General features: G+C 52.9%; 9 protein-coding genes across 9 annotated transcripts; 4 read left to right on the top strand and 5 right to left on the bottom strand.

The window, feature by feature from the left end:
* Positions 1-341: 341 nt before the first annotated feature.
* Positions 342-1,875, top strand: NUU61_007839 (actin-related protein 3; the record flags this gene model as incomplete). The annotated part of the gene is made up of 4 exons (XM_056658364.1): positions 342-376; positions 443-465; positions 540-901; positions 976-1,875. The coding sequence occupies 4 exons, from the start codon at positions 342-344 to the stop codon at positions 1,873-1,875; spliced, it is 1,320 nt and encodes a 439-aa protein (XP_056508657.1).
* A 422-nt stretch (positions 1,876-2,297) lies between these two features.
* NUU61_007838 (tRNA (uracil(54)-C(5))-methyltransferase) lies at positions 2,298-3,941 on the bottom strand (the record flags this gene model as incomplete). The annotated part of the gene is made up of 1 exon (XM_056658363.1): positions 2,298-3,941. The coding sequence occupies one exon, from the start codon at positions 3,939-3,941 to the stop codon at positions 2,298-2,300; it is 1,644 nt and encodes a 547-aa protein (XP_056508656.1).
* Positions 3,942-4,344: 403 nt separating this feature from the next.
* Positions 4,345-5,698, top strand: NUU61_007837 (mitochondrial 37S ribosomal protein uS5m; the record flags this gene model as incomplete). The annotated part of the gene is made up of 2 exons (XM_056658362.1): positions 4,345-5,383; positions 5,481-5,698. The coding sequence occupies 2 exons, from the start codon at positions 4,345-4,347 to the stop codon at positions 5,696-5,698; spliced, it is 1,257 nt and encodes a 418-aa protein (XP_056508655.1).
* Positions 5,699-6,077: 379 nt separating this feature from the next.
* On the bottom strand, positions 6,078-6,668 carry NUU61_007836 (DASH complex subunit DAD3 family protein; the record flags this gene model as incomplete). Its single annotated transcript, XM_056658361.1, has 2 exons — positions 6,078-6,359; positions 6,531-6,668. The coding sequence occupies 2 exons, from the start codon at positions 6,666-6,668 to the stop codon at positions 6,078-6,080; spliced, it is 420 nt and encodes a 139-aa protein (XP_056508654.1).
* A 984-nt stretch (positions 6,669-7,652) lies between these two features.
* On the bottom strand, positions 7,653-9,751 carry NUU61_007835 (putative serine/threonine protein kinase (Nrc-2); the record flags this gene model as incomplete). The annotated part of the gene is made up of 5 exons (XM_056658360.1): positions 7,653-8,386; positions 8,453-8,578; positions 8,635-8,808; positions 8,864-9,281; positions 9,344-9,751. 5 exons carry the CDS (start codon positions 9,749-9,751, stop codon positions 7,653-7,655), a joined length of 1,860 nt encoding a protein of 619 aa, XP_056508653.1.
* Positions 9,752-10,754: 1,003 nt separating this feature from the next.
* On the bottom strand, positions 10,755-13,942 carry NUU61_007834 (uncharacterized protein; the record flags this gene model as incomplete). The annotated part of the gene is made up of 4 exons (XM_056658359.1): positions 10,755-10,995; positions 11,051-11,362; positions 11,418-13,602; positions 13,858-13,942. The coding sequence occupies 4 exons, from the start codon at positions 13,940-13,942 to the stop codon at positions 10,755-10,757; spliced, it is 2,823 nt and encodes a 940-aa protein (XP_056508652.1).
* A 219-nt stretch (positions 13,943-14,161) lies between these two features.
* Positions 14,162-15,913, bottom strand: NUU61_007833 (uncharacterized protein; the record flags this gene model as incomplete). The annotated part of the gene is made up of 1 exon (XM_056658358.1): positions 14,162-15,913. The coding sequence occupies one exon, from the start codon at positions 15,911-15,913 to the stop codon at positions 14,162-14,164; it is 1,752 nt and encodes a 583-aa protein (XP_056508651.1).
* Positions 15,914-17,190: 1,277 nt separating this feature from the next.
* On the top strand, positions 17,191-19,889 carry NUU61_007832 (uncharacterized protein; the record flags this gene model as incomplete). The annotated part of the gene is made up of 4 exons (XM_056658357.1): positions 17,191-17,278; positions 17,426-17,895; positions 17,959-18,612; positions 18,669-19,889. The coding sequence occupies 4 exons, from the start codon at positions 17,191-17,193 to the stop codon at positions 19,887-19,889; spliced, it is 2,433 nt and encodes an 810-aa protein (XP_056508650.1).
* Positions 19,890-20,429: 540 nt separating this feature from the next.
* Positions 20,430-21,352, top strand: NUU61_007831 (putative TFIID and and SAGA complex TAF10 subunit; the record flags this gene model as incomplete). Its single annotated transcript, XM_056658356.1, has 2 exons — positions 20,430-20,741; positions 20,879-21,352. 2 exons carry the CDS (start codon positions 20,430-20,432, stop codon positions 21,350-21,352), a joined length of 786 nt encoding a protein of 261 aa, XP_056508649.1.
* Positions 21,353-21,875: the final 523 nt, after the last annotated feature.

Below are 21,875 nucleotides of genomic sequence, written 5' to 3'. Positions count from 1 at the left end.
TTTTTAAGAATATATTCACCGCAATATGGAATTGGAAGGGACTCGAGGTCTCCTCAGACAGACTGACCCAACAACGCCCACAGTAGAAACATCAATGAAGCTGTAGAAGGCACCGGTGCCCGTGACTTCGATACCTTGGAGCCTTCCAACTTGGGAGATGTGGGAGCTTAGTCAGCCACCCGTCTTCCCTCCCCGCCTTCGCTGCCTGTCCTCATCTTCTTCCAGTCAAGGGGAGCTCTGTGGCAATTGACGTCTTGTCGTCTATTCTTTCCTTAGTCTTTGCCCTGATTTTCTACTCATACTGTGACCGACCGGATTGTTCCCGACCCCAACCCACCATCATGGCGCCCCAAACACCAGCCGTTGTCATGGACAAGTAAGTGGAACTGCTAAATAGACCCAAATGGGACCTCCCCCAATGCTGACCTGATACCTTCTCTAGCGGTACTGGTTACTCCAAGCTTGGTATGTGTGACCTGTAGGATCTGAGAGAGCTGGCGGTCCAGGATCAGACTGACTGGTTCTCTCCACCGCTATAGGATTCGCCGGTAACGACTCCCCCTCATTCGTCTTTCCCACTGCAATTGCGACTAAAGCCGGTGCTGGGAGCGCTGGGAGCTCCGCGGGTGCCCGGCCGTCAGTTGCGAACAAACCGTCGTTCCTGGCCAGTGGAGGTGGGGCCAGCTCCCACCTGTCCGCGAAGCGTGGCACGGAGGACCTGGATTTCTTTATTGGCGATGAGGCCCTGGCAGCGGGCAGTGGTCCGGGCTATGGTGTCAACTATCCGATTCGGCATGGACAGATCGAGAACTGGGATTACATGGAGCGTTTCTGGTCCAACTCGATCTTCAAGTACCTGCGCGTGGAGCCCGAGGACCACTACTTTTTACTCACCGAACCTGTAAGGCATTGGATTATGGGCCCGTCGGATTGTTCACACCTGCAGAAGGAAATACTGACATGAATGCGATGTAGCCGCTGAACCCACCCGAGAACCGTGAAAATACCGCCGAGATCATGTTCGAGTCGTTCAACTGTGCCGGTCTATACATTGCCGTGCAGGCTGTGCTTGCCCTTGCTGCATCATGGACATCCTCCAAGGTGACCGACCGATCGCTGACAGGAACGGTGATTGACTCGGGTGACGGTGTTACCCATGTCATCCCCGTAGCCGAGGGCTACGTCATCGGGTCCTCCATCAAGAGTATACCGATTGCTGGGCGAGATATCACGTATTTCGTGCAGAGCTTGCTGCGTGACCGCGGCGAGCCAGACAGCAGCTTGAAAACGGCAGAGAAGGTCAAGGAAGAATACTGCTACGTGAGCCCGGATATTGTCAAGGAATTCGCGCGCTACGACCGTGAACCCGACCGCTTCCTGAACCACACCGTGACTTCGCCGAACGGGCGAAGCGTCACCGTTGATATTGGATACGAACGCTTCCTCGCCCCGGAGATCTTCTTCAACCCCGAAATTTACTCGTCCGACTTCCTGACCCCGCTGCCCAACGTCGTCGACGGCGTCATTCAATCCTCGCCCATTGACGTTCGAAGAGGTCTGTACAAGAACATTGTCTTGTCCGGTGGCTCCACTCTCTACAAGGACTTTGGCCGTCGTCTACAGCGTGATATCCGCCACCTGGTGGATGCCCGTATTCGCGCGTCGGAGGCTCGCAGCGGTGGCGCCCGAAGCGGCGGTCTCGACGTCGCCGTCGTCACGCACAAGCGCCAGCGACACGGTCCCTGGTTCGGAGGTAGTTTGCTGGGTCAGACGCCCGAGTTCCGGAGCTACTGCCACACCAAGGCGGAGTACGATGAGATTGGCCCCAGCATTGTGCGCCGGTTTGCGCTGCTCGGTGGGCCGGGGAGCTCGTAAGAAGCGAAAAATAGTGGAGTTGCTTGTCTCATCAGATGCTTGTCAGCCGGTGTAGATCAATGTTTTTTTGTTCATAGTCAGTAGTTCATGTTTATTTCCACCCCCCTTTTCATACCAAGGTTCTACACCCTCCAGTTTAAGGTGTTCAAGGCAGCGTAGTTCCCCGGTCTATGACATCGGGCTGTGGGAGCAACTAGCAGGAAATAAACATTTTCAAAAGACCAGCACAGCATCAAACAAGTTGTATTTGGTATGCAAGCCAACTCCATCCTCGCCTCTATGCTTTTTTTAGCCCTTTAGGGTCCTCGCCAATAACAAAAACGCCGTGGACGAAATGCACCATATCCCAACACTGAGTAACATCACAAATATACAGGTAGATAGACCAATGGATAAATTTCCCGGCAACATCCTCTCAGAAATCAACTCGACTCCGACGGGAAAGAAGCCCGATTCAAGATAGCCACACCCTCGACGTGCCCCGTCTGAGGGAAGAAGTCAAAGCCACGAATGCTCTCGATCTCATAGCGGATATTATTCTTTTCGTCGCCCTGGACCATGACCGCGACGTCGCGGGCCTGGGTGTGGACATTGCAGCTAACATAGACGACGCGGCGCGGCCCAAAGGCGAGCAGCTGGCGCAGGAAGTCGTCTGAGCAGCCCTTGCGCGGCGGGTCAATGACGAGCAACGTCTGGAGGGGCGGATAGGGGACGTCCTTGAAGAGGACGGCGGCGTCGGCGGCGGCGAAGCCCGTGCTCGGGAGGGCGTTGGCGCGGGCGTTGTCACGGGCCGAGGTGATGGAGTCGCCGGCGACGTCGACGCCGAGACTGGATTTGAAGAGGGGCGAGAGCGTGATGGTGAACAGGCCCGAGCCCGAGTAGGCGTCGAGGAGGTATTTGATGGGCTGTGGGCTCTGGTCGTTGCCGGCGGGCAGCGCTTGCGAGCGGATGTACTCGGTGAAGCCCGAAAGTATCGAGTTGTTGTTCTGGAAGAAAGCGCCTGCTTTGTTGCTGAACACGTAGTTGTCGACGTACTCGACTGAGGTGGCGTTGTTGTCGTTGATGCATCGCTTCTCTTCGATGTAGGTGTCGCGCTCTGTGCGAATCACGTCGCCGGTGTCTTTGCCCGGCGTGGGCGTGAGCCAGTCTGGCTTGTATGTCGTCGACTCGCCAGCGGGTGTTGAGTCGCTGGCCGAGGCCGGTTCTTTGGGAACTCGGGTCGTCGACTCGCGCATCAAAAGTGTCGCGCCTTTCTTGTAAGAGCGGATATTCTCGGCCACTCGTTTTCTCTCGCTCTTCAGGCCGCGTCGCACAATGTCTGTCCCCAGTGGACAATCTTCAATATCCATATCTAGTCGCCGGTTCTTGTAGGTAAACCCAATGGGAGGGACCTGCACTTCGGCCGGTTCTTCTTGCGCGTCGTCTTGCTTTTTGCCTTTCGAACCAGCACCCCCATTCGCGAAATGGGGCGTCAGCTTTGTACGATAACCATACTGCATTGGTGAAGGGAATGTCTCTCCAATAGTGGGGACAAGTTCCGGAATCAACCCAGAGAAATTGGCGTAGGCCTTCTCCACGATGCGCCTTTTATGGGCAAGTTGGTCCTCGTACGACATCATCTGCAATTGACACCCGGAGCACTTCCCAAAGTACCCGCATCCGATCAGCGCATCGTTTCTCTGTTGCCCCGGTTCGACCACTTCGAGGAAATCGGTCATGCTGTAGGACAGAGACGGGAAGTGTTTGACAACCTTCACCCGCGCCGTATCTCCGGGGACCGTAAAAGGTACCACATAGATGTGATCCGCATTTTCTGACAGCGCAAGGCCATCACCGGTAGAGGATAGCTCGGAAATCTTCACATTAATCTCGGTGAAAGTCTCGGGGAGGGCAGGAGGCGGCGATTCATTGTCACCGTTGGTCTGGTTTTGTTCGGGCCGAGTTTTCTTGAGGAGTTTATCGATGTCGGTTTGGAGGACCTCATCGTGTCCGCTGCTCTTATTGTTACGCTCGACCTTGGCCTTCTTGCGCTTCTGGCCGTTAAATTGTTTCTTTGGTTTCGGCATTATAGCGGGGACTGGCGCATTGCTGGGACACCGAGAAGAGAAGTTGAAGGTTGGGCGCACCGAGACGGGACGAATGGCAGTAGACCAAGAACGAGTAAGACTCCAGGCAAACGGACGTACCGCGAACATATATACACGGCGGCGCCAGTGGGAAAATAAGGGATTCGAGCAAGAAAAAAAGCTGGGAGTTCGCGAATGGGAAATTTATTAGCAATGTATCTCCCGCGCCGCTGATTGGTTGGAGACTGACCGCCCGCGAGCGAGAAATTCGTCCCCGACGTTTTGCTGTCTCCGTCTCTTGTTTTTGTCGGTCTCCATTAGCCTTGCTTTTGCCGCTCTTGTTCCCTTTCTGAGCTTGTGGCCGGCCTCCTGCTGGTCGCAGAGCCCTTCTTTCCTCGTCATTATGAGTTTTGCCCGGCCAGCAAGATGTCTGTTCTGCAGCTTCTCCCGTGCTGCCACCCCGGTCACGCGAATTCCCCGGCGCCAATTCCATCCCGCAACTGCGCTGTTGAACGAAAAGCCCAAAGTCCCGGACATCAATGCTTCAAAGACCCAAGCTGTGAACACATCACAGCCAGAAAAGAAGCCGGAACTCAAACCAGAAGATTTCAAGGAGTACACGGAGGAGGAGAAGGCTGCGCTGGCCAAGGAGTATTCGAAGGCACAAATGGACGCCGTCGCAGCCGGCGAGGCAGCCATCGATCCCAAGGACCTGGCAGACCAGTTTAATCCGCGCCAGGACCCGCTGCACTTCCGCTACCTGGACGACTTCTCGGTGATTGAGCCCGTGATTGACCGACACGTGCGGAACCCTCAGTCGAACACGGACTACAATTGGAAGCCGAAGAGCGAGGAAGATTTTGCGGAAGACCTTGGCAAGTATATTGCAGATATGCCCGACGAGGCCGATAACATCGATTTCATGCGGTTCCTCGATGAGGTACGGGTCACCCGCGGTAAGGAGGAAAACGAATTGAAGCCTCACAGCGCGCTTGTGCCGGAGCTCTTCGGACCCGGTGAGACCGTCGATGAGCCCCGCATCGAGGAACAAAAATCGGCCTTCGAAAGGGGCGAAAAGGAGAGATCGCGGGTAGCTGAGGAAATGTCTGAAGGCCATCAAAACCTTCTTATGACAACTGGCTACACCAGTAGCCAAGCACAGAACATCCGGACCAAGGTTCTCGTCTCACACAGTGTTGTCAACCAGACCCGACTAGGCAAGATCCGCCGCCAGTACTGCCTGGCCGTTGCCGGGAACCAGAAAGGTCTGCTGGGTATCGGCGAGTCCAAGTCGGACGAAGGCACGGATGCCAATATTCAAGCAAAGGCCCGCGCCATTCGAAACATGCAGCCGGTCCCGCGCTACGAGAACCGCACCGTCTATGGCGACTTGACCGGCAAGGTGGGAGCTGTGGAGTTGAAGTTGATGCACCGTCCACCAGGTCCGTTGAAACCTTTCTCTTTTCTTTTCTTTTCTTTTTTTTATTAAAACATGACCCCTTTTGGTATCTCTGACTTCTTGCTAACTGTACTGGTTAGGCTTTGGTCTTCGCGTCCAGTATCTCATCTGGGAGATGTGCCGTGCTGCCGGTATTCGCGACCTCTCGGCGCGCGTCAACCGCTCCCGGAACCCGATGAACACGGTCAAGGCCACGTACAAGGCGCTCATGAGCCAGCGTGATCCGGAAGAAATTGCCCGTGCCCGGGGCAAGAAGATTGTCGATGTGCGCAAGGTGTACTACGCGAATCAGGTTTAAGTGATCTGGTCGGGTCGAGTCCTGCGTGGTCGCTGGCGTGTATATAATGGGCTGTCTTTGTTCTTCTCTTCTCCTTGTGTGTTCTTTTGCATGTACTTGTACTATGTCTGAAATACGAGAGATCGCCATTGATTGATATCCAGAATAAGTTATCCATGCCTTGATAGTCCGAGGTCCTTATTATAGAGCCTTCGGTATACTTCGGAGATATGCAGAGAAAACATGACTGACACTCTAAACCCCAACACCATATTTCTCCAATCATGCTATTCATGGCATAGAAAATAAATCCAAAACACCACGGGTATACGCAGACAATGCAAGTACACAGTAAACAGCCCCATGCATAAAATAAACCATTGAAATGACCAGTGTCAATTCATTGGAATGTCACATCTCCATCTCCGTCATATGCACCCCCAGTATGAGTATGATACTCCTGATCCTGGAACTGGCGCTCCTGCTCATCATGTTCTTGCTGTTGCTGTTGTTGCTGCTGCTGTTCCTCGTTCTCGTTCCAGATTTGTTGTTGCAACACGATACTGTACACACTCGCCTTGAGCAGTGTGCACACCGTGGCAGTCTTGCGCTCGAGGAGCCGGAGGCCGTCGAGGGTTAGGGAGGCGGGGGAGCCGGCGAGGTCGGCGAGTTTGTCGGAGAGCTGGAGGTAATCCGTCAATTAGAGAATATTCCGTATGAATGCATCGATCATGAAGAGGTATTCCCGCACGTGCATAGTAGAGTATGTGTATTTATATAGAGAACCCATGGGAAAAAGCACACGAAACATGGTTCAACTATCACCGGAATGAGGGGCTCCTTCCAAGCTTACCTGGTTCACATTCCGCGACAGCCGCGCATACTCGTCCAGCACTTCTTGCTCCAGATCCGAGACGAGCGGGTGATCGGGCCCCAGTAGGGGATTGTGCGAGTGGCTCCGGCTGGCGTTGGCGTCTGCGTCGGGGCTCATGGATTGGTCGGCGACGGGGGGGTGGTCGCGGGGTCCTCGGTGAAGGAATAATCAGCGTCTGGGTCGTCGGAGGCAGCGAAGGCAGACATGGTGGAGTGGAGGTGCAAATTTTTAAGAGGTTGGTCAATTGATGAATTTGGAGGAGAAGAGAATCTATCGGACGGAGTGTCGGAAGATGGGAAGAGGTTGCTGGTTTTGCGGTGATGGCGGGTTTGTTGTTTTGGCGCTGTTCCGCTTCGAGGTCCACTCTACAATTCGTGCAGAGAGGATGGGTATCTTGAACACTTCTCTGGATGAAAACACGGGAGAATTTTTATAAGAAATAAAAGAGAAGGAGGAACATATGAGCTGTTGCGGGAAGTCTTTCTTCTGAATCTGGATGCTCCTCGATATGATGGAGGAAGAGGTCCGGATATATAGTTGGCGATTCATCCTCAATAAGCACTTGCAGAACATTCAAATTTTTTTCTAATTGATATAATTCAATGGTTCAAACTGTCTACTGAAACTCTCTATACTCCGTTGCCGTTGACACGGATCTATCAAGAAACTTGAAGTAATTGTCCACCACTATGGCACCACTACTACAAGCACACATACAAGGGGATGGATTAGGACTGTGCCACTACGGAACACATACGAGAAGTAATGCGAGGAATGCCAAATTTTCCCTAGGGATTTAGCCTGGGTAATCCTGCAAACTATAGCCCCTCAAGAGAGCAGAGCATACAGAGAGATCCACCACAAAAAGAAGAGGCCCCGAAAACACTCCGTACGCCCGGCGAGCATTGCAAATGGGAAATAAGGAAAGAAAAAGCGTCTGAAATACAGTCGTCAAGGCATCATAGTCGTTAACGAGCTGATGCACCGGCAGCTGCCCTTCAACCCAGGCCCTCGTATATCGGGATGAGATACAAACAAGCAAAAAGAAAAAGAAAAGAGCAATTGCGAGCTAAAGTTGCACGGGGCGTCCCGCCCGATTGATCATGAATCTCCCTCATGGTGGAGAGTAACGCTGTTGAACTCCTCGAAGGGATCATTCAACTCGGCGTTCGGGGTCGCCAGGCCGGAGTCCATGGGCACGCCCTCCATTTTGGTCGTATTGTAGCCACCAATATCAACACTGGCACTTTCCTTAACATTGCGGAAGTTCACAGTGTCGGTACCGGCGCGGCCCTGGTGCGGGATTATGGGGGGCTTCATATGACGAATGAGAGCCCACTGGGTTTGCCGGAAGAACGGGTGTGTCTTGACATCGGAGGCACCGGCACGGGCGCCAAGTCGCTTGGTTTCATCCTTGATGAGTAGCTTGCGGATCAGGGATTTGCACATATTGGAGGTTTGTTGTGCACCCGAATGCTCGGGGAATGACACCTCATCCCGCAAGATACTGGCAAAGGTCGCATTGCGGTTCTTGCCCTTGAAGGGCGTGGTGCCATACAGCATCTCGTAGACCAGGATACCCAGGGTCCACCAATCCACGGCACTGGTGTGACCGCAGCCCTTGATCACTTCCGGTGCAATGTACTCTTCTGTTCCGACAAAGGAATTGGTTCGGAAATCGGCGATACATGACTTGGTGTCAATGGTAGGCAGAGCCGTGGTAGAGCTGCCGCCAGTGCGCGCAGGGATCATGGTAGGGGCACCGCCGGGCCCAGACTGCTTGGACAGATCAAAGTCCGAAAGCATGATGTGACCTGATTGATGCAAGAGGATGTCTAATCAATGCGTAAGTACAGTATTCCAACTTCAAGCCAAGCACAGAGCAAAAGGAATCAGCATACTCTCCGGCTTCAAGTCACGGTAGATGAAGCCCATCAGATGAAGGTATTCCAAGGCCGCAGTGACTTCGGCAGCGTAGAATCGAGCAGCATCCTCGGAAATACACTTTCCAGGGCGAGTTTGCAGAGCTGCAAGAAATTAGCAAGAGACTTGGATGATCATAACACGAGAGAAAAGAACGTACTTCGGAAGAATTCGCCACCGCTGCAGTACTCCATGCAGAGATATAGGTAATCTTCGGATTGGAAAGAATGGTACAGAGTGACAATGAATGGATGATTGCTTGTGGCCAGAATCTCTTGCTCTGCCAAAGCACGTTTGATCTTGTTCCGCTTGATCATTTCCTTCTTGCTCAGCACTGTACACGAGTTAGCATCAGTCATACACAACCTAAAGCCAAGATCCAGACGCACCTTTCATGGCATAGAGACGACTCGACTTCTTCTCGCGCACCAAATAAACCTTTCCCACGTCGCCCTTACCAATCAACTTGATCTTATCAAAACTCGCTGGACCGACTTCGACATTGCGGACCTTGATCGAGTTCGAGCTGTATGTTCGGTGGAAAGAAACACTGGTCCGGAGCTGACCAGCGCTCGGGATTTTGGTATCTGGGTCTGCAGATGGCACGGCCAGTATCTCTTTCTCACTGTTCGGGTCCACCAACCCCACAGATCCATCGGGACCCGGAAGCTCCACAAGAGGCTCCTTGCCCATATCGGCAGTTCGAGGGCGCTCGTCACCTTGACTGGCAAACATACCCTGGGCATTTGGGGCTGAGGCTACCCGGCGCAACTTGCGCGCCAATTCCTCCTTGTTCGCGGTGGTAGCCTGCTCCACCGCAGAAACCCCGGTGACCTGCAACTCGGGGGTATCTGGAGGGGAGAGGGCACGGAGCCCTCATTCCGATGCCGCAAGGCGGGCTGGCCCTGGTGGGCAAAGTACGGGTTCGCCGTTGCGGTGGGCGACATGCCATCGTCCAGAGGGTTGCCTTCACTCGCGACGGTTGTCGACCGGTTGCGACCGATAGCCGGGAGAAAGCGAGACTGTCTAAAGGTAGATTTCTCGTTCTTGGGAGGGCTGGCATGACTATCCCTGTCGCGCTCGCGGTCGTGGCTGCCAGAACTATGCCCATGGGACGAGTGGCTGCTGGAGCTGTTGATGCGGAAGAAATTCTTGATTTTTGTCGGCAAATGGCCTGACTCGTTGGAGTGTTTTCGGGACGGGAGAGAGAGACCGGGGAAATTCCCACGCTTTTCGTTCGACATGGTCGATGGACTGGACGCGAAGAGTTGCGTCATGTTGGGTGGGTCTTCGAGAACAATTTCGCTGCCTGCAACCAGGCAGACAGACAAAATAATTCCAAGGGAAGGCGATGCAAATTTCAGGGAGGGGAAGACAGAACGAACGGCAAGATTGTGTTCCAAGGGGTCAAAACGCTGGGGATACAACCACGCGGGAGGGGGTTCAGTAAGAGAGACCAGGTTGAAACAACCACCCGAAAGAATGGAGCAACAAAGACCACAAAGACTGGGCTCATGGATGGGACGACATATCCAAGAGAGGGAAAAAGAGGGAGAGGGCAAGGAGAGTCACAAATTGAGACCAGATTTACCAAGGCGAAGGGGAAGAGAGTGAGAGAAGGGAGTTGGCAAGTTGAGTGGAGATAGTGTGGAGGCCGGCTTAGTCAGTGGCGTTGAGGATCAAGACACAACAGCCACGGCGTAGGGCTCTTCAACTTCCAATAAACACACCTTCATACTACTTTAACAATCCTACCCCCAGCCCCAATACTACTTAGGTGAGGTACATACTGCCGCCAGGAACACTCTTCAGTGGAAGGCTCTTAATCCTGATTTCTCTACATTGCCTTTTTTTTTTTTTTTCGGGTGGCAATTTTGCCGCCATCGACCCGTGGACGCCGCCAGGGGCAAAGCCACACGTGATTCACGGGTAAAAATACATGATAGCTCTCATATCTTGAGGAATTCAATTGACTTGGATCTGCGCTATCTTGCCATGGTGGAATGTATCCATGTACCCAGCCTGATCCCCAGTCTTCCCCGTTCTCCCCCACACATCCCCAGAAAACAACGCCTTGTACTCATGACAGACTCCACTCAACCCCATCTGGACAAGACAATGTAAAAACAAACGCCCTATGTCCAACGAATGTGCCCTCCTTCTCAAAATTCTCAACGATCACGGGAAGAATAAAAGAAACAAGCGGAAAAGAGTGTATGTGAAAACAATGAGTTTTTTGTATCCCAACCTCTCAGGTCTCATGTAGGTGCCGTAAGTCCCTCAGCGGTTGCGACCCCACAGGCCAGGAGATGCGTACACGTTGACTGGGGTGATGTCCAGAATGGCCCGGGCAGTATACACCTGGTTATCCTGACGAGAGAGCATTGAGAGCAAAATCGGGGAGACAGTGGTCTTGGAAGTGGACGCCATAGATCGGTCCGTGCTGGATGAAGATGATTTCGAGCCGGGGCCCTCATTGGGCTGGTGCTCGGAGCGAGACGACCCCATTGATTCAGAACTCCTGTTGGCTCACGTTAGCAGTCTGTTGAGCTGGATCGAACAAAGCCGGCACTTACATTGAGGTTGCAGTGTCTGCGTGGGATTGTCTCTCTGCGTATGGTTCTGGGGAGTTGGCTGTTGTGTGGTGTCGCGAAGTGAGGTCAGAGAGATCAGAATAGTCGGTACCTGACTTTCGAACCCTCCACTTCTTCAGCGTCCTGATGAAGCGTGTGCCTATCTCCCCAGCGCCTCGCATCTCACCCTGCTGGCCATCATCACTCATCAAGCCGACTTTGTCTCCCTCTGGAGATTTGCCGTTGTCAGAGGATGCATACTCTTCCGGCACCGGCTTTTCTTGGGAATGGTCCATTGTTTCTTCTGGTCGAGACCTGCAATCCTCGAGGTTAATACCATCCAGCAAAAATAGGTCTTTTTCATACTGACCTAGTGACCGGACTAGACACAGCACGGACACCGAAATTCAGAGTCTCCATGTCCTTTGTCTCATCGATTATCTCGCAATCAGCTTCAGAGATCAATGAGAACTCACGACGAATCCTCCGGCCAAAGTTCCAGGGCACAGTCTGACTGATGTGGCCAGTATTGTGGATCGGATAGTAATTCTGTGCGCCATCATTCTGTGGAGGAAAAGCGTCCTCATCGCCAAATCCATGCTCAACAAACACATTCGGCACTTCATCACCACTAAGCAGCTCATTGTAAGTCATTTTCTCTTCGACATCAATGCCGCCAGCCGGAGAAGCAGGAGCGGAATAATGTTCCGTGTCTGACACATTGGGGTCATAAAACAAAGTGCTTTCTGGCAAATCCAGAGGCGAAAGGGAACCTCCCGTGGCAGTGCCCAAAGGACCAGCTTCTTCAGCGCCAATGTCCATCGGGAATTCCATATCAAAGTCGTGGTGGCTCTCATCCATACCACCAAAACCCCCTTGGGCATGGAGAATCCCAAGTTGTTCGTTCATGGCATATGGAAAAGAAAATGCATTGGGGTTGCCCAAGACCTGGTTCGTCTCAAATGGGAAAGCTCCATCAGAGTTGTTCAGGGCCTGGCTTGCATTGGACGGAAAAAAGGCACTGGAATTTTCCAAAGTCTGGTTCATCTCGAGTGGCAGATGGCCACCAGCGGGGGTTTGCAGAGCCTGGCTTGGGTAGAACGGAACAGCAGAGGCATTGAGATTGCTCAGAGCCTGGCTCGTGTCAAAGGATAAAGGCGCGCCGCCAGACTTGTGCAAAGGCTGGCTTGGATTGAACGGAAAAGCAGTGCCATTGAAAGTTCCCAGAGCCTGATTTGTCTCAAAGGCCAAAGAAGCACCACCGGGGCTGTGCAGATGATGGCTCAGTATGCTCGGGAAAGAGCTCGTGCCGTCATCCACAGCACCATTGCTCAGAGTCTGCCTTACCTCCCGAGGAGGTTCAGTGGATCCCCATCTTTGCAACACTTCGTTTCTGAAGTTTGGATACTCTGCATCCCAGTACTGGCCCACTTCGCGTTTCAGGTCCGGATCAAGTGACTCCACCATTTTGTCATATCTCTCGCAAGGTTGCCGTGATCGAGCTGATAGCAGAGTCCAGAGAATCATCTGAAACAGAACTTCTCTTACCTGTATGTTGATCTTGCGCTCTTCAACAAACTGTTCGTTAGGGCATATACTCCAGTCAAAGGCCATGGCCGTATTCACATGTCTGAGTTTGGTTCTGATGCCTCTCCACCGATCCCACAGACGGTTTACCAATCTGCGCACAAACCCAAGATCAAACTCATTCTGCATAGATGTGAGTATAAGGCCTTTGGAAAGGGGACTGAAGCGATCCACCCATTTGAGATGATCATTCGATTGAACCCCCGATTGGTTCTGACCAATTTGGGAGCCCTGGGATGGGTCCGAGGGTAGAGGACCCTGTACCAAAGTTGCTGGCCATGGATGATTTGTGCTCTGGTTAATGTTCTCCAGTGTGTTGTCAGGAAGGTTCAGAAGATGCGCGGGTGCAACGGCCACTGGACCTGTTGGTGGCATAGGATGTTTCAACAGCAGTGGTTTCCACAACACAACCGGGCTGGGGAGAAGGGGGCGTCCCAGCAGCCGACGCCATTTCGGTATGTCCATTAGCCCTGGTCGGGCATCTTCGTGTCGGGAAGATCGATGAGGCTTGCTAGCCTTTTGTGAGTCTTTTCTAGCCCCAGTCCCAGACGTCTCTGTAGAAGGTCCAGGCTGCACTAATCTCTCTCTGTTGGAAGGATTGCTGGGCTCGTGGGAGAGTCCAAGGCCTTCCTGTCTGGTCATGAGATTGTTGCTTACTCGGTGCTCAGACACTCCCTCGTTTGGAAGATCTCTGTGTGGAGGATCCATCGGAACAATCCTGCCACCAGCAGTGACTCGCTGGTGCGTTGGAGAAGAGTGTTCTTTTAGGAAGCGAGCAAAGCCCCCGTCTTTGGTTGAAAACGAGGGCTGGGTTATGCTTTTGACGGTCGCCGATCGCCCACGCAACTTGGCCTTTGATGCTGCGTTTTTGCTCGGTCGCGGCGGCGTGTTTGACTCTTCGATCGGTCGGTTTTGAGGAGTCTTAGAAAGAATGCGTTTGTTGCTTTGGCCAGGACGCAGCAACCTGCCTATGGGTCATGGTCAGCAAAGGCTCTTGACCAGGTTTCTGCAGGGAAGTTTCCAGAGTGGATAGCACAACAGGAATCTATGCTCAAGATCATGCTACATGCAACTCTAAAGGATCTTTGTTTCTGCAGGATTTAATCGGGAGAGACTCGGTGCATGGTGCAAGGTCCTGATGATCTTGACATGGATCCCTCCTGGTATTCCCAGGGCTTTGGCATGAAAGGGTTTTATGCAGCGATCAGGAAGAGCCCACTTACACTCTTTTGCATGTGCAGTCCAGTTGCAGTGAACGTCTGTGACCTGACTCAAAGCCAGCAGTGTTGGTATGTTATACTTCATCATGGTCTCGGAGTGTGAAGGGGAGAAATACCAGCAAGAAAGAAATTCGAGGCAAAAAGGCGAGATTGGCCGGTTGGTGAAGAAAGTGCAAGGGAAGAAGTCAAGGAAAGCGCGTGGAAGATGAAGGATGTTTACTTTTCGACTTCAAAAAACTAAATCCTCGTGACGACACAAAAAACCCCCACCAGCAATATCATCCAAGCCTACGTTCTGATCAAAAGATCAGACACTTTCCCGCACCTTGACAGGCTGCAACCCACTGTGGGCTCGCCATTCCTCCTCATTCTCGTCGAATGGTGATATCCCTTGTGGATTGCCCGTCGAGATATCTTCAATTTCCTTTTGTTGCTGGCCCATCTCCCAACTTCCGACACGCTCATGGCCTTGCACAATGGCATCAGCAGGGGCCTCATCTGGCTGCTGGCTTTTCAAGGGCTTGAAAATGCCCCAGACAGGGTTACGGAAAGTGACGTCTTTGTCGCTTGCAAGCTTCCTGGTTCCCTTGAAGCCTCCCAGACTCGGCTTGTGGGTGTGCTTGTGAACCCCCCAAATTAAAAAGCAGATGGCTGCCAGCATTGCAACCACAACAAGGGTGACTACAGCACCAATCACCCCGGCCACTGCAGGGGACACTTGCTTCTTCCCTTCAGATGGGGATTGATTGCGGTCCACGGCCCCCTCACAAAACACCGACTGGGAGTTACATCGGAGACACCACTCTTGAATCGAAGTCGTGGCAAACGTCTCCATTTCGGTGCGGAACTCGGTGTATGGGATGTAGGCCTGGCTAGGGCCGTGTTTAAAGAGAGAATAGGACAAAAACTCGATGGAGGAATTGGTTCCGTTGTGCAGGAAGAACCGCACATATAAGTCGTCTGGGCTCGGGTAGGCTGAGTCTTGTTCACTATCCCCGAAGCTGTACAGCTCAAAGATGAGTGAGCCACCTCGTGCCGGGCGCGAGTAGAAGTTGGATTGCTGTTGATCCGCCAGCCCCACCAAGGATGCCAGGGCGACGGCCGGCTCATCGCTGCCAAACAACAAGGTCATTTTCGATTGAGCACCGTTCCCATTGACATTTGTGTCCAACGCATGCAGAATGCTCGATGCCAATGTCTGGCCCGCGATAGCATTGACAGCACCGATGTACGATGACTGACTGAATGAAGAGTCCTGGCTGTTCGTGTCATAAGTGTACCGATCCGCCAGCCACCGCACCCGACTGATTTCGTCGTGGTTGACATGTTTCAGCAGACTGCTGTTATGCACCAGCTCATATTCCAGGTAATTGGCAATGTCAACGGCATTGGAATATGTAGCCGACGATTCTGCGTACACACCAGCCAGCGCTTCGCCCCAGATCCATGCGTAAAAAGGCCGCATCTCCTGGCTGAATTCTTGAACGTTGTCGCTATTCAGATACTCAGATTTTGCGGCATTATGCATGGGACACCGCGTCTGTCCTGCCAGAGTGAGAGACTGAGGGTCTGACGAGCCCAGCGTGACAATCCGTGGATACTGGTACCCATCGAGCGGAGATCTCGCCAAAGATCCATTGGCCAGTTCAGTGGTCCAATCGGCATATGTGATATTGGACTGGCCGAGAGGCGGATAGAGACCCTGCAAGAATGCTTGTGCAGAGGCAGCAACATACTGGTCGGTGGTCGAGAACACTTCGATCTGTTTTGTGTCCAAGAGATTCGTCGAGATATCCTGGATGCCCGTTGCTTCGTTGCCGCTTTCTTCCGTTGCCACATAGCGATCCCGGAAAGCCGATCCGGCTGCAGCAAGACTGCTGGCTCCATAGTTGGTCAAGACCCTGGAGCTGTCCTGCACGAGAGCAACAGGGGTGCTGTCTCCATAGAGAGTGTAGGCAACGACTCCCCACACTTTCTCTGTGTAATTCTGCGCGGATACCGGGCTAGCCGCCTGCAGGGCGAGTACGAGGGTAGCGATAGAAGCGTGAGTCGTGAACATGACGGGCGTTCAGACCATTGAATTAAATAAGCCTGGCAAGACAATTGGGGTTTCCTCAGGGGGCAACAGACACCCCAACGAAGCTGTGGGTAAATGCGGATACAAACTACACCAGACTACAGGAGGGAGCACCATGCAATAAAAAGAATCGGGGCCTCACCCTGGACTAGGGTGTGTGGGCGAGATCCCTGGGAGATCCAGGTGTGTTAGGGCTTCGCGGATGTCAGGGAACTTAGCCATGGGTTCATACATCCGCGTTCGGAAATCAGTCATGCTGGGCAGAAGGAAAACAGGCATTCAATTCGTCTATCCAGGATTTGAAGAGATTTAAGCTTAAGCTGCATTTTACTTCTGGCTGCCCTGGGTGGAGACATGTCGGATCCATCAAGAAATGGGGGCTCTTGGGGAAGAATTCCGCATACTCCTCCACCTTGCTCAGAGTGTGCCTGACAACAGCTCAACTTTGCGAACACAGAAAAGAATACGAAAATTCCCAGGACTTTACATAATTCCTATTCAATTGAAAAGGGGAATGATTCCACTGTCATCATGGATTTAACCAAGCTCCAATTGTTGAGCTCCCTATTGCTGGTCTGGCTATACAACCCTAAGTACTAGAAAAACCTTGGTTGACAGGTCAAAAGAGGAGGCCATGACAGCTCCTACCTCGGGCTAGAATCAAAGTAACCTTCTGCTCTTGTGTTAGGCTCTTGTTGCGTTATCTTGAGGGTTGCACGCAGCGCACACGTCGATGACGCGCACAAGTGGTCCACATCTGCGGGATAATATTCTTCTGCCTCAGGCACTATATATGAAGTACATACGCCAGAATCAACCCCATGGGCTTCCAATGCTTGTGAAGGAAACTTACTGCATCAAATCAATCTTGAAGGGCACTGAAAAAAAAAAAATAAACCCTCTAATACGCTATTATTTTGTTAGCTTAATGCCCTGATACACTAAAATGTGCATATATACTCCGATGTCTAGTAGAACATGGTAAATACTGCAATCTCCTCTTAAGCACCATCTTAAGTAATTGTCTTAGACAGAAATGAAACCAGGCTATTCATCCTTTCACTGCACAGGATCGAATGTCGACCAGGCAGCCTCCCGGGAGGAAATATAATCCGGGATGGCTGACCGCCTGGCAAAAAAAATCGGCGCATCCTTCCACACCTCTCCCTCCTGCGAGCCCTACATCTGCGCCCTACCCCTACCCTAAGCCCTCATTTCTGCTCTTGGAAGTTGATAGTCCAATCCGCTGTCGAGTCCAGATGGTCGAAACTCGTGGTCCGCAGCCATCTTTTGATGGTGAGGGCTCTCTGGATCTTCCTTCTTTCTCTCCCGATGAAACCAACCCTGGTAAGTCTTGGTGTTGGATGTCGTCGCGTCCATCTTGTTTGATCTGACGCCGACGCGCCTCAACCAACCCCCCTCGCAATCCACCTCTGACTCTTGAGAACCCCTAGTATAATTCATGCTAACAATCGATTTTTCTTGTAAATTTAGATCAGAAACCTCCGCGTCCTTTTGACAACGAGGAACATGGCTCACCTCCGGCGGCCAAAAAGCGCCGCACGGGTTCCGGCCCGGATGAAGCGCTTTCCATGCCTCCCGAGTCCATGTCGGTGACGGACCAGCAGGGTCCGGGTCACCGAATCGAGGAGGAGCTGGCCACAGCACTTGGAGAAGGCGTAGTGGACAGCGTTGAGCAAGCCGACCATGCTGGCGACCGGCATGGCCAGCTGGAACAGTCCACTGAGGCCGTAGCAGCCGAGGACGGTGACACTGAGGTGAATCCCGACATGGCTAATATCATTTCGGAGATCATGGACCATACTGAACGCCAGGAGCATTCTGTGATGCTGGGCCAGCAGGAAATTCCGCAATCGAGCCAGTTCAACGGGGCCAAGGGCTTTGCTTTCCTCAAGGCCAACTCCCACTTAAAGATCCAGAGCCTGCCGATTCTGGACAATCTGGTGAGTTTCTTTGCGTTTGATTGTATTTTGTTTTTCTATGTCTAATATCTCCCGGTGTTTTAGTCTACTCAAATCCTATCCTTTCTCTCCAAAAACACCTACCAAGACCTCACTGCGATGATCTCTGAGCCCGAATCTGAGAATGGCCAGGCCTACGCAACCATGCGCTCTCTTTTTGATCATACAAAGAGAGTATACAATATCAAACACTCATTCCTCCAAACCTCCGACCTCGAAATCACCGACCCCTCTCAGGTGGACACCATCCGCAAGGCGAACTTGGCTTCGTTCGTCTCCAGCATCTTCGGCTCCCAGGAAATTGGTTTTGCAGAATTGAATGAACACTTCCTGGATGTGTTTGTCCCTGAAGGTGGCCGCCTGTTGAAGGTTCAAGGTGCTCTGTACCTTGAACTTAAGACCCAGGCATTCATTTCAGCATTGAACAACAAATCCCGTTCTCGGACTGAGCTTCTCTATGATCTGTTCCCCGACGACATGGAGCAGCGATTGCTGGCACGGCGTCCAGGCACCCGGCAGTTGGCTCCTAGCGAAACCGACTTTGTCAACCGACTCACCTCCCGACGGGAAATTCTTCTTGGCGACATTAACAATGAAGAAGCACTGAGAACCATGCCCGACAAGTATCGCTGGGAAGATTTTCTTCGGGATCTCAGCTCTTACATCTCCAAAAACTTTGAGACCATCAGCGCCCAACCGGTTCGTACCCCCCCCCCCGATTGTCTTGGCCATCTTCATCTGCTCACACCATCTAGGGGAAGAAGATCGTCAAAGGACGCCGGCCATCAAGCTCTAGCGGCGATGCGCAGGAACTCAATACCACGCACCAAGGACAATTCTCGGTCAACCAGCAGGTCGAAGTCCCCGTGGACCGAAACATGCACGGTGATCTTGTGGCCCGTGCTGCTCGTGCTGCACAAATAGCTCTGCAAGGTCATGGACTTCGACGTTCCCAGCAGCAATCGCAGCAGCAACATCAACACCAGCAGCAGCCGCAACAGGCACAGTCTCAGGCCAGCCAGTCCCCTTCGCAGCCCCCGCCGCCGCAGCCGCAAGTAGCCCAGCAAGCGAGCCCATCTGACAACCAATATCTCCACGGGTATACTGCAGCCCAGCAACCCGGCCAATCTGCTCAGCCATATCAACACAGTCCCACCCCGCCTGGCGGATACCAGTCGCAGCATTCTGGGCAGCTCACGTTTCAGCAGAGCCCGCTGCAGGCTAATTTCCAACAGTACAATCCCAATGCGGCGCAGGCGATGCAGGCCAGAACGAATGGCATGTCTTCCAACCATGGATACATGCCGGGAATTCCTCATTACTCTCAATCGCAGCCCACCCAAGTTCTCTATGAGCGTGCCCGCATGGCGGCATCTGCCAAGTCATCTCCGACGAGCCGCAAATCCGGGCTGCCTAGTCAACGCCGCCCTTGGACCACCGAGGAAGAGAACGCATTGATGGCCGGACTGGACCGGGTCAAGGGTCCCCACTGGAGTCAGATTCTTGCCATGTTCGGGCCTGGAGGCACCATTAGCGAGGCTTTGAAGGACCGCAACCAGGTGCAGCTCAAAGATAAGGCACGCAACCTCAAGTTATTCTTTCTCAAGAGTGGGATCGAAGTCCCGTATTATCTGAAATTTGTGACTGGCGAATTAAAGACCCGGGCTCCTTTGCAGGCGGCCAAGCGCGAGGCCCGTGAGAGACAGAAGAAGCAGGGCGAGGAAGATAAGGCCCATGTGGAGGGTATTAAGGGCATGATGGCCCTGGCCGGAGCCCATGCGCCGCCCGTGGCAGGTCATGAGATGTCCGCTTCGCCCAGCTTGCCGGATGCCAGCAGTCAATCGGTCTTTGACCAAACCGCTGAACAGAACCTCATGCAGACCCTCAGCCAGGAGGTCCATGGCAGCCAGTACCCACAGCACCAACACTCGCAAACGCCCGACCACATTGATCCCAATATGCAGCTGGGACAGTAGGCTTGCCGAGTTGCATTGCTCCGTTTGTTCTACTCTTTTCCTTTTCTTTTCTCTGAACACGCCTTGTTTTTTTTTTTTTATCCCATGGGGCTCGGAGCATTCGGGAGTTGATCTTTTTTTCTTGTGAGAATCGGGGACTTGTACTATGTATAGGATTGCTTCCCCAAGCCCATGGCGTTATCACGGAGATGCGGCGTTGTGGAACATTGCTTGAAATGTACGAGTACATACATGAATTGGAGTTTACATTCCTTTGTATTTCTTATATCACTTTCGAGTAAACTACAGGCAATACTCAAAGGTATGCCGTCCATGGATAGTATATAGAGTAGCGGCCCCCAAGAAGGTCTCCAAGTGGGTCGCGCACCGCCCGAGGGAATCTGCCGAACCCTCGCAACGCTTCGGCCGTGTCACATCCAATCTGCAATCGATTGTCGGATTAGCGCAGAAGGCTGAAAGCAATACCAAAGAGGGGGGACAAATCCACTAAAACACAACCCCTGCGCTATATAAGATCCCCCGCCCCCGCGCGCGACCGCCATGGCCGACTCTCACCCTCCTCATCCACCTCCCCAGAACGGGTCACAAGAGCATGCCGCTGCTTCGTCCTCTGCACCAGACGCCTCCATCAAGCCTGAACCTGATCTTGAAGCTTCTCTCGATCGCGAAGTCGATATGACCTCTGACAACCAGCCCGCGTCGGATACTGTCCCGGACGAAAATGGTGGTGGTGCTGCTGCTGCTGGTCCCGAGGCTGTCGCTGATGACCCCATGGCGCCGGCGCCGGCGCCCTCGAAGAAGGAGACGAGCCTGCGCGAGTTCCTGGGCAAGATGGATGACTATGCGCCGATTGTATGTTGGGTTCTCTCTTTCTCTCTTTCTTTGCATTCGGCTGCTTTCTTCTTGTCTTTTTCGTCTCTTACTGTGATCTCTTTTTTATCATTTTGTTACTTCTCCGAAGCCAACAAAAAGAACGTGACAAAAGAAAGAAAGAAGCTGACCACACTCTTACCACAGATTCCCGACGCCGTCACAGCTCACTACCTCACACTGGCCGGTCTCCCCCCCCAGGCACAGGGCCCAACCAAACGCCGCCGCATCTGGCGCGACTGCTAGCGCTCGCAACGCAAAAGTTCGTCTCCGACCTGGCCGCCGACTCATACCAGTACGCGCGTATCCGCGCCTCCAACAGCTCCTCTGCCAACAACCCCATGGGCAGTCTGACGGCCGCCGCGGGGCTCAGCGCACCCGCCGGCGCCGGCGCTGCCCCCGGCGGCGTGGCCGGAGGCGAAGGCGGAAAGAGCAACAAGGGCAACACGCACCTTGGCATCCAGAGACCGGGGTTTGGGGGTGGTGGCTCCGGTGGCTCTGGGCAGGGACGTACCGTGCTGACCATGGAGGATCTGGGGATGGCGGTTAGCGAGTATGGGGTCACTGTTAAGCGCGGGGAATTTTATCGGTGATATGATGCATGGGGTGGTTGTTTTTCTTTTCTTTTCTTTTTCTTTGTGTTGACATTGTCGCCCTTCGACTGATGGGATGGTTTCCCGGTGCTTTGGCGTACTGATTCGGCCATATGGCCAGGCTTGATGGGCGGGATGAGATCAGAAAATGGAGTTCTTTTTTCTTTCTTTATTTTATTTGATGCCGGAGCTGGCCAAGATCCCTGCATTTAGAAGAGTGAATGCAATCGAATTTATTCGACAAGTCCATGGCAAACTCCATCCCACAGGTAGCTAATTGCACATAAAAAGAGAAAACATCAGTATATCTGTACACGGCAGAATGCCAAAAGAAACAAAGCCGCCTCCAAGTGCGGCACTCCTAATCCATCTTTATAGATAGAGTGCTGGCCCATCTCTCGCTCGAAAGATGCATCCCAGGAAGTATGGCACTCGACCTGGTGCCAAAAAAAACCCAAAAGAAGAGCATTCCAGACCAGAAACAGAAAAGCCTCGCATATCCATCGACCAGCCTGCGATTCGA

Source organism: Penicillium alfredii, assembly GCF_028826965.1.
Source record: "Penicillium alfredii strain IBT 34128 chromosome Unknown utg000010l_segment0_segment0, whole genome shotgun sequence".
Classification (NCBI taxonomy): Eukaryota; Fungi; Ascomycota; class Eurotiomycetes; order Eurotiales; family Aspergillaceae; genus Penicillium; species Penicillium alfredii.
The sequence above is the reverse complement of the archived record's forward strand: the minus strand, read 5'-3'. Positions and strand labels throughout refer to the sequence as shown.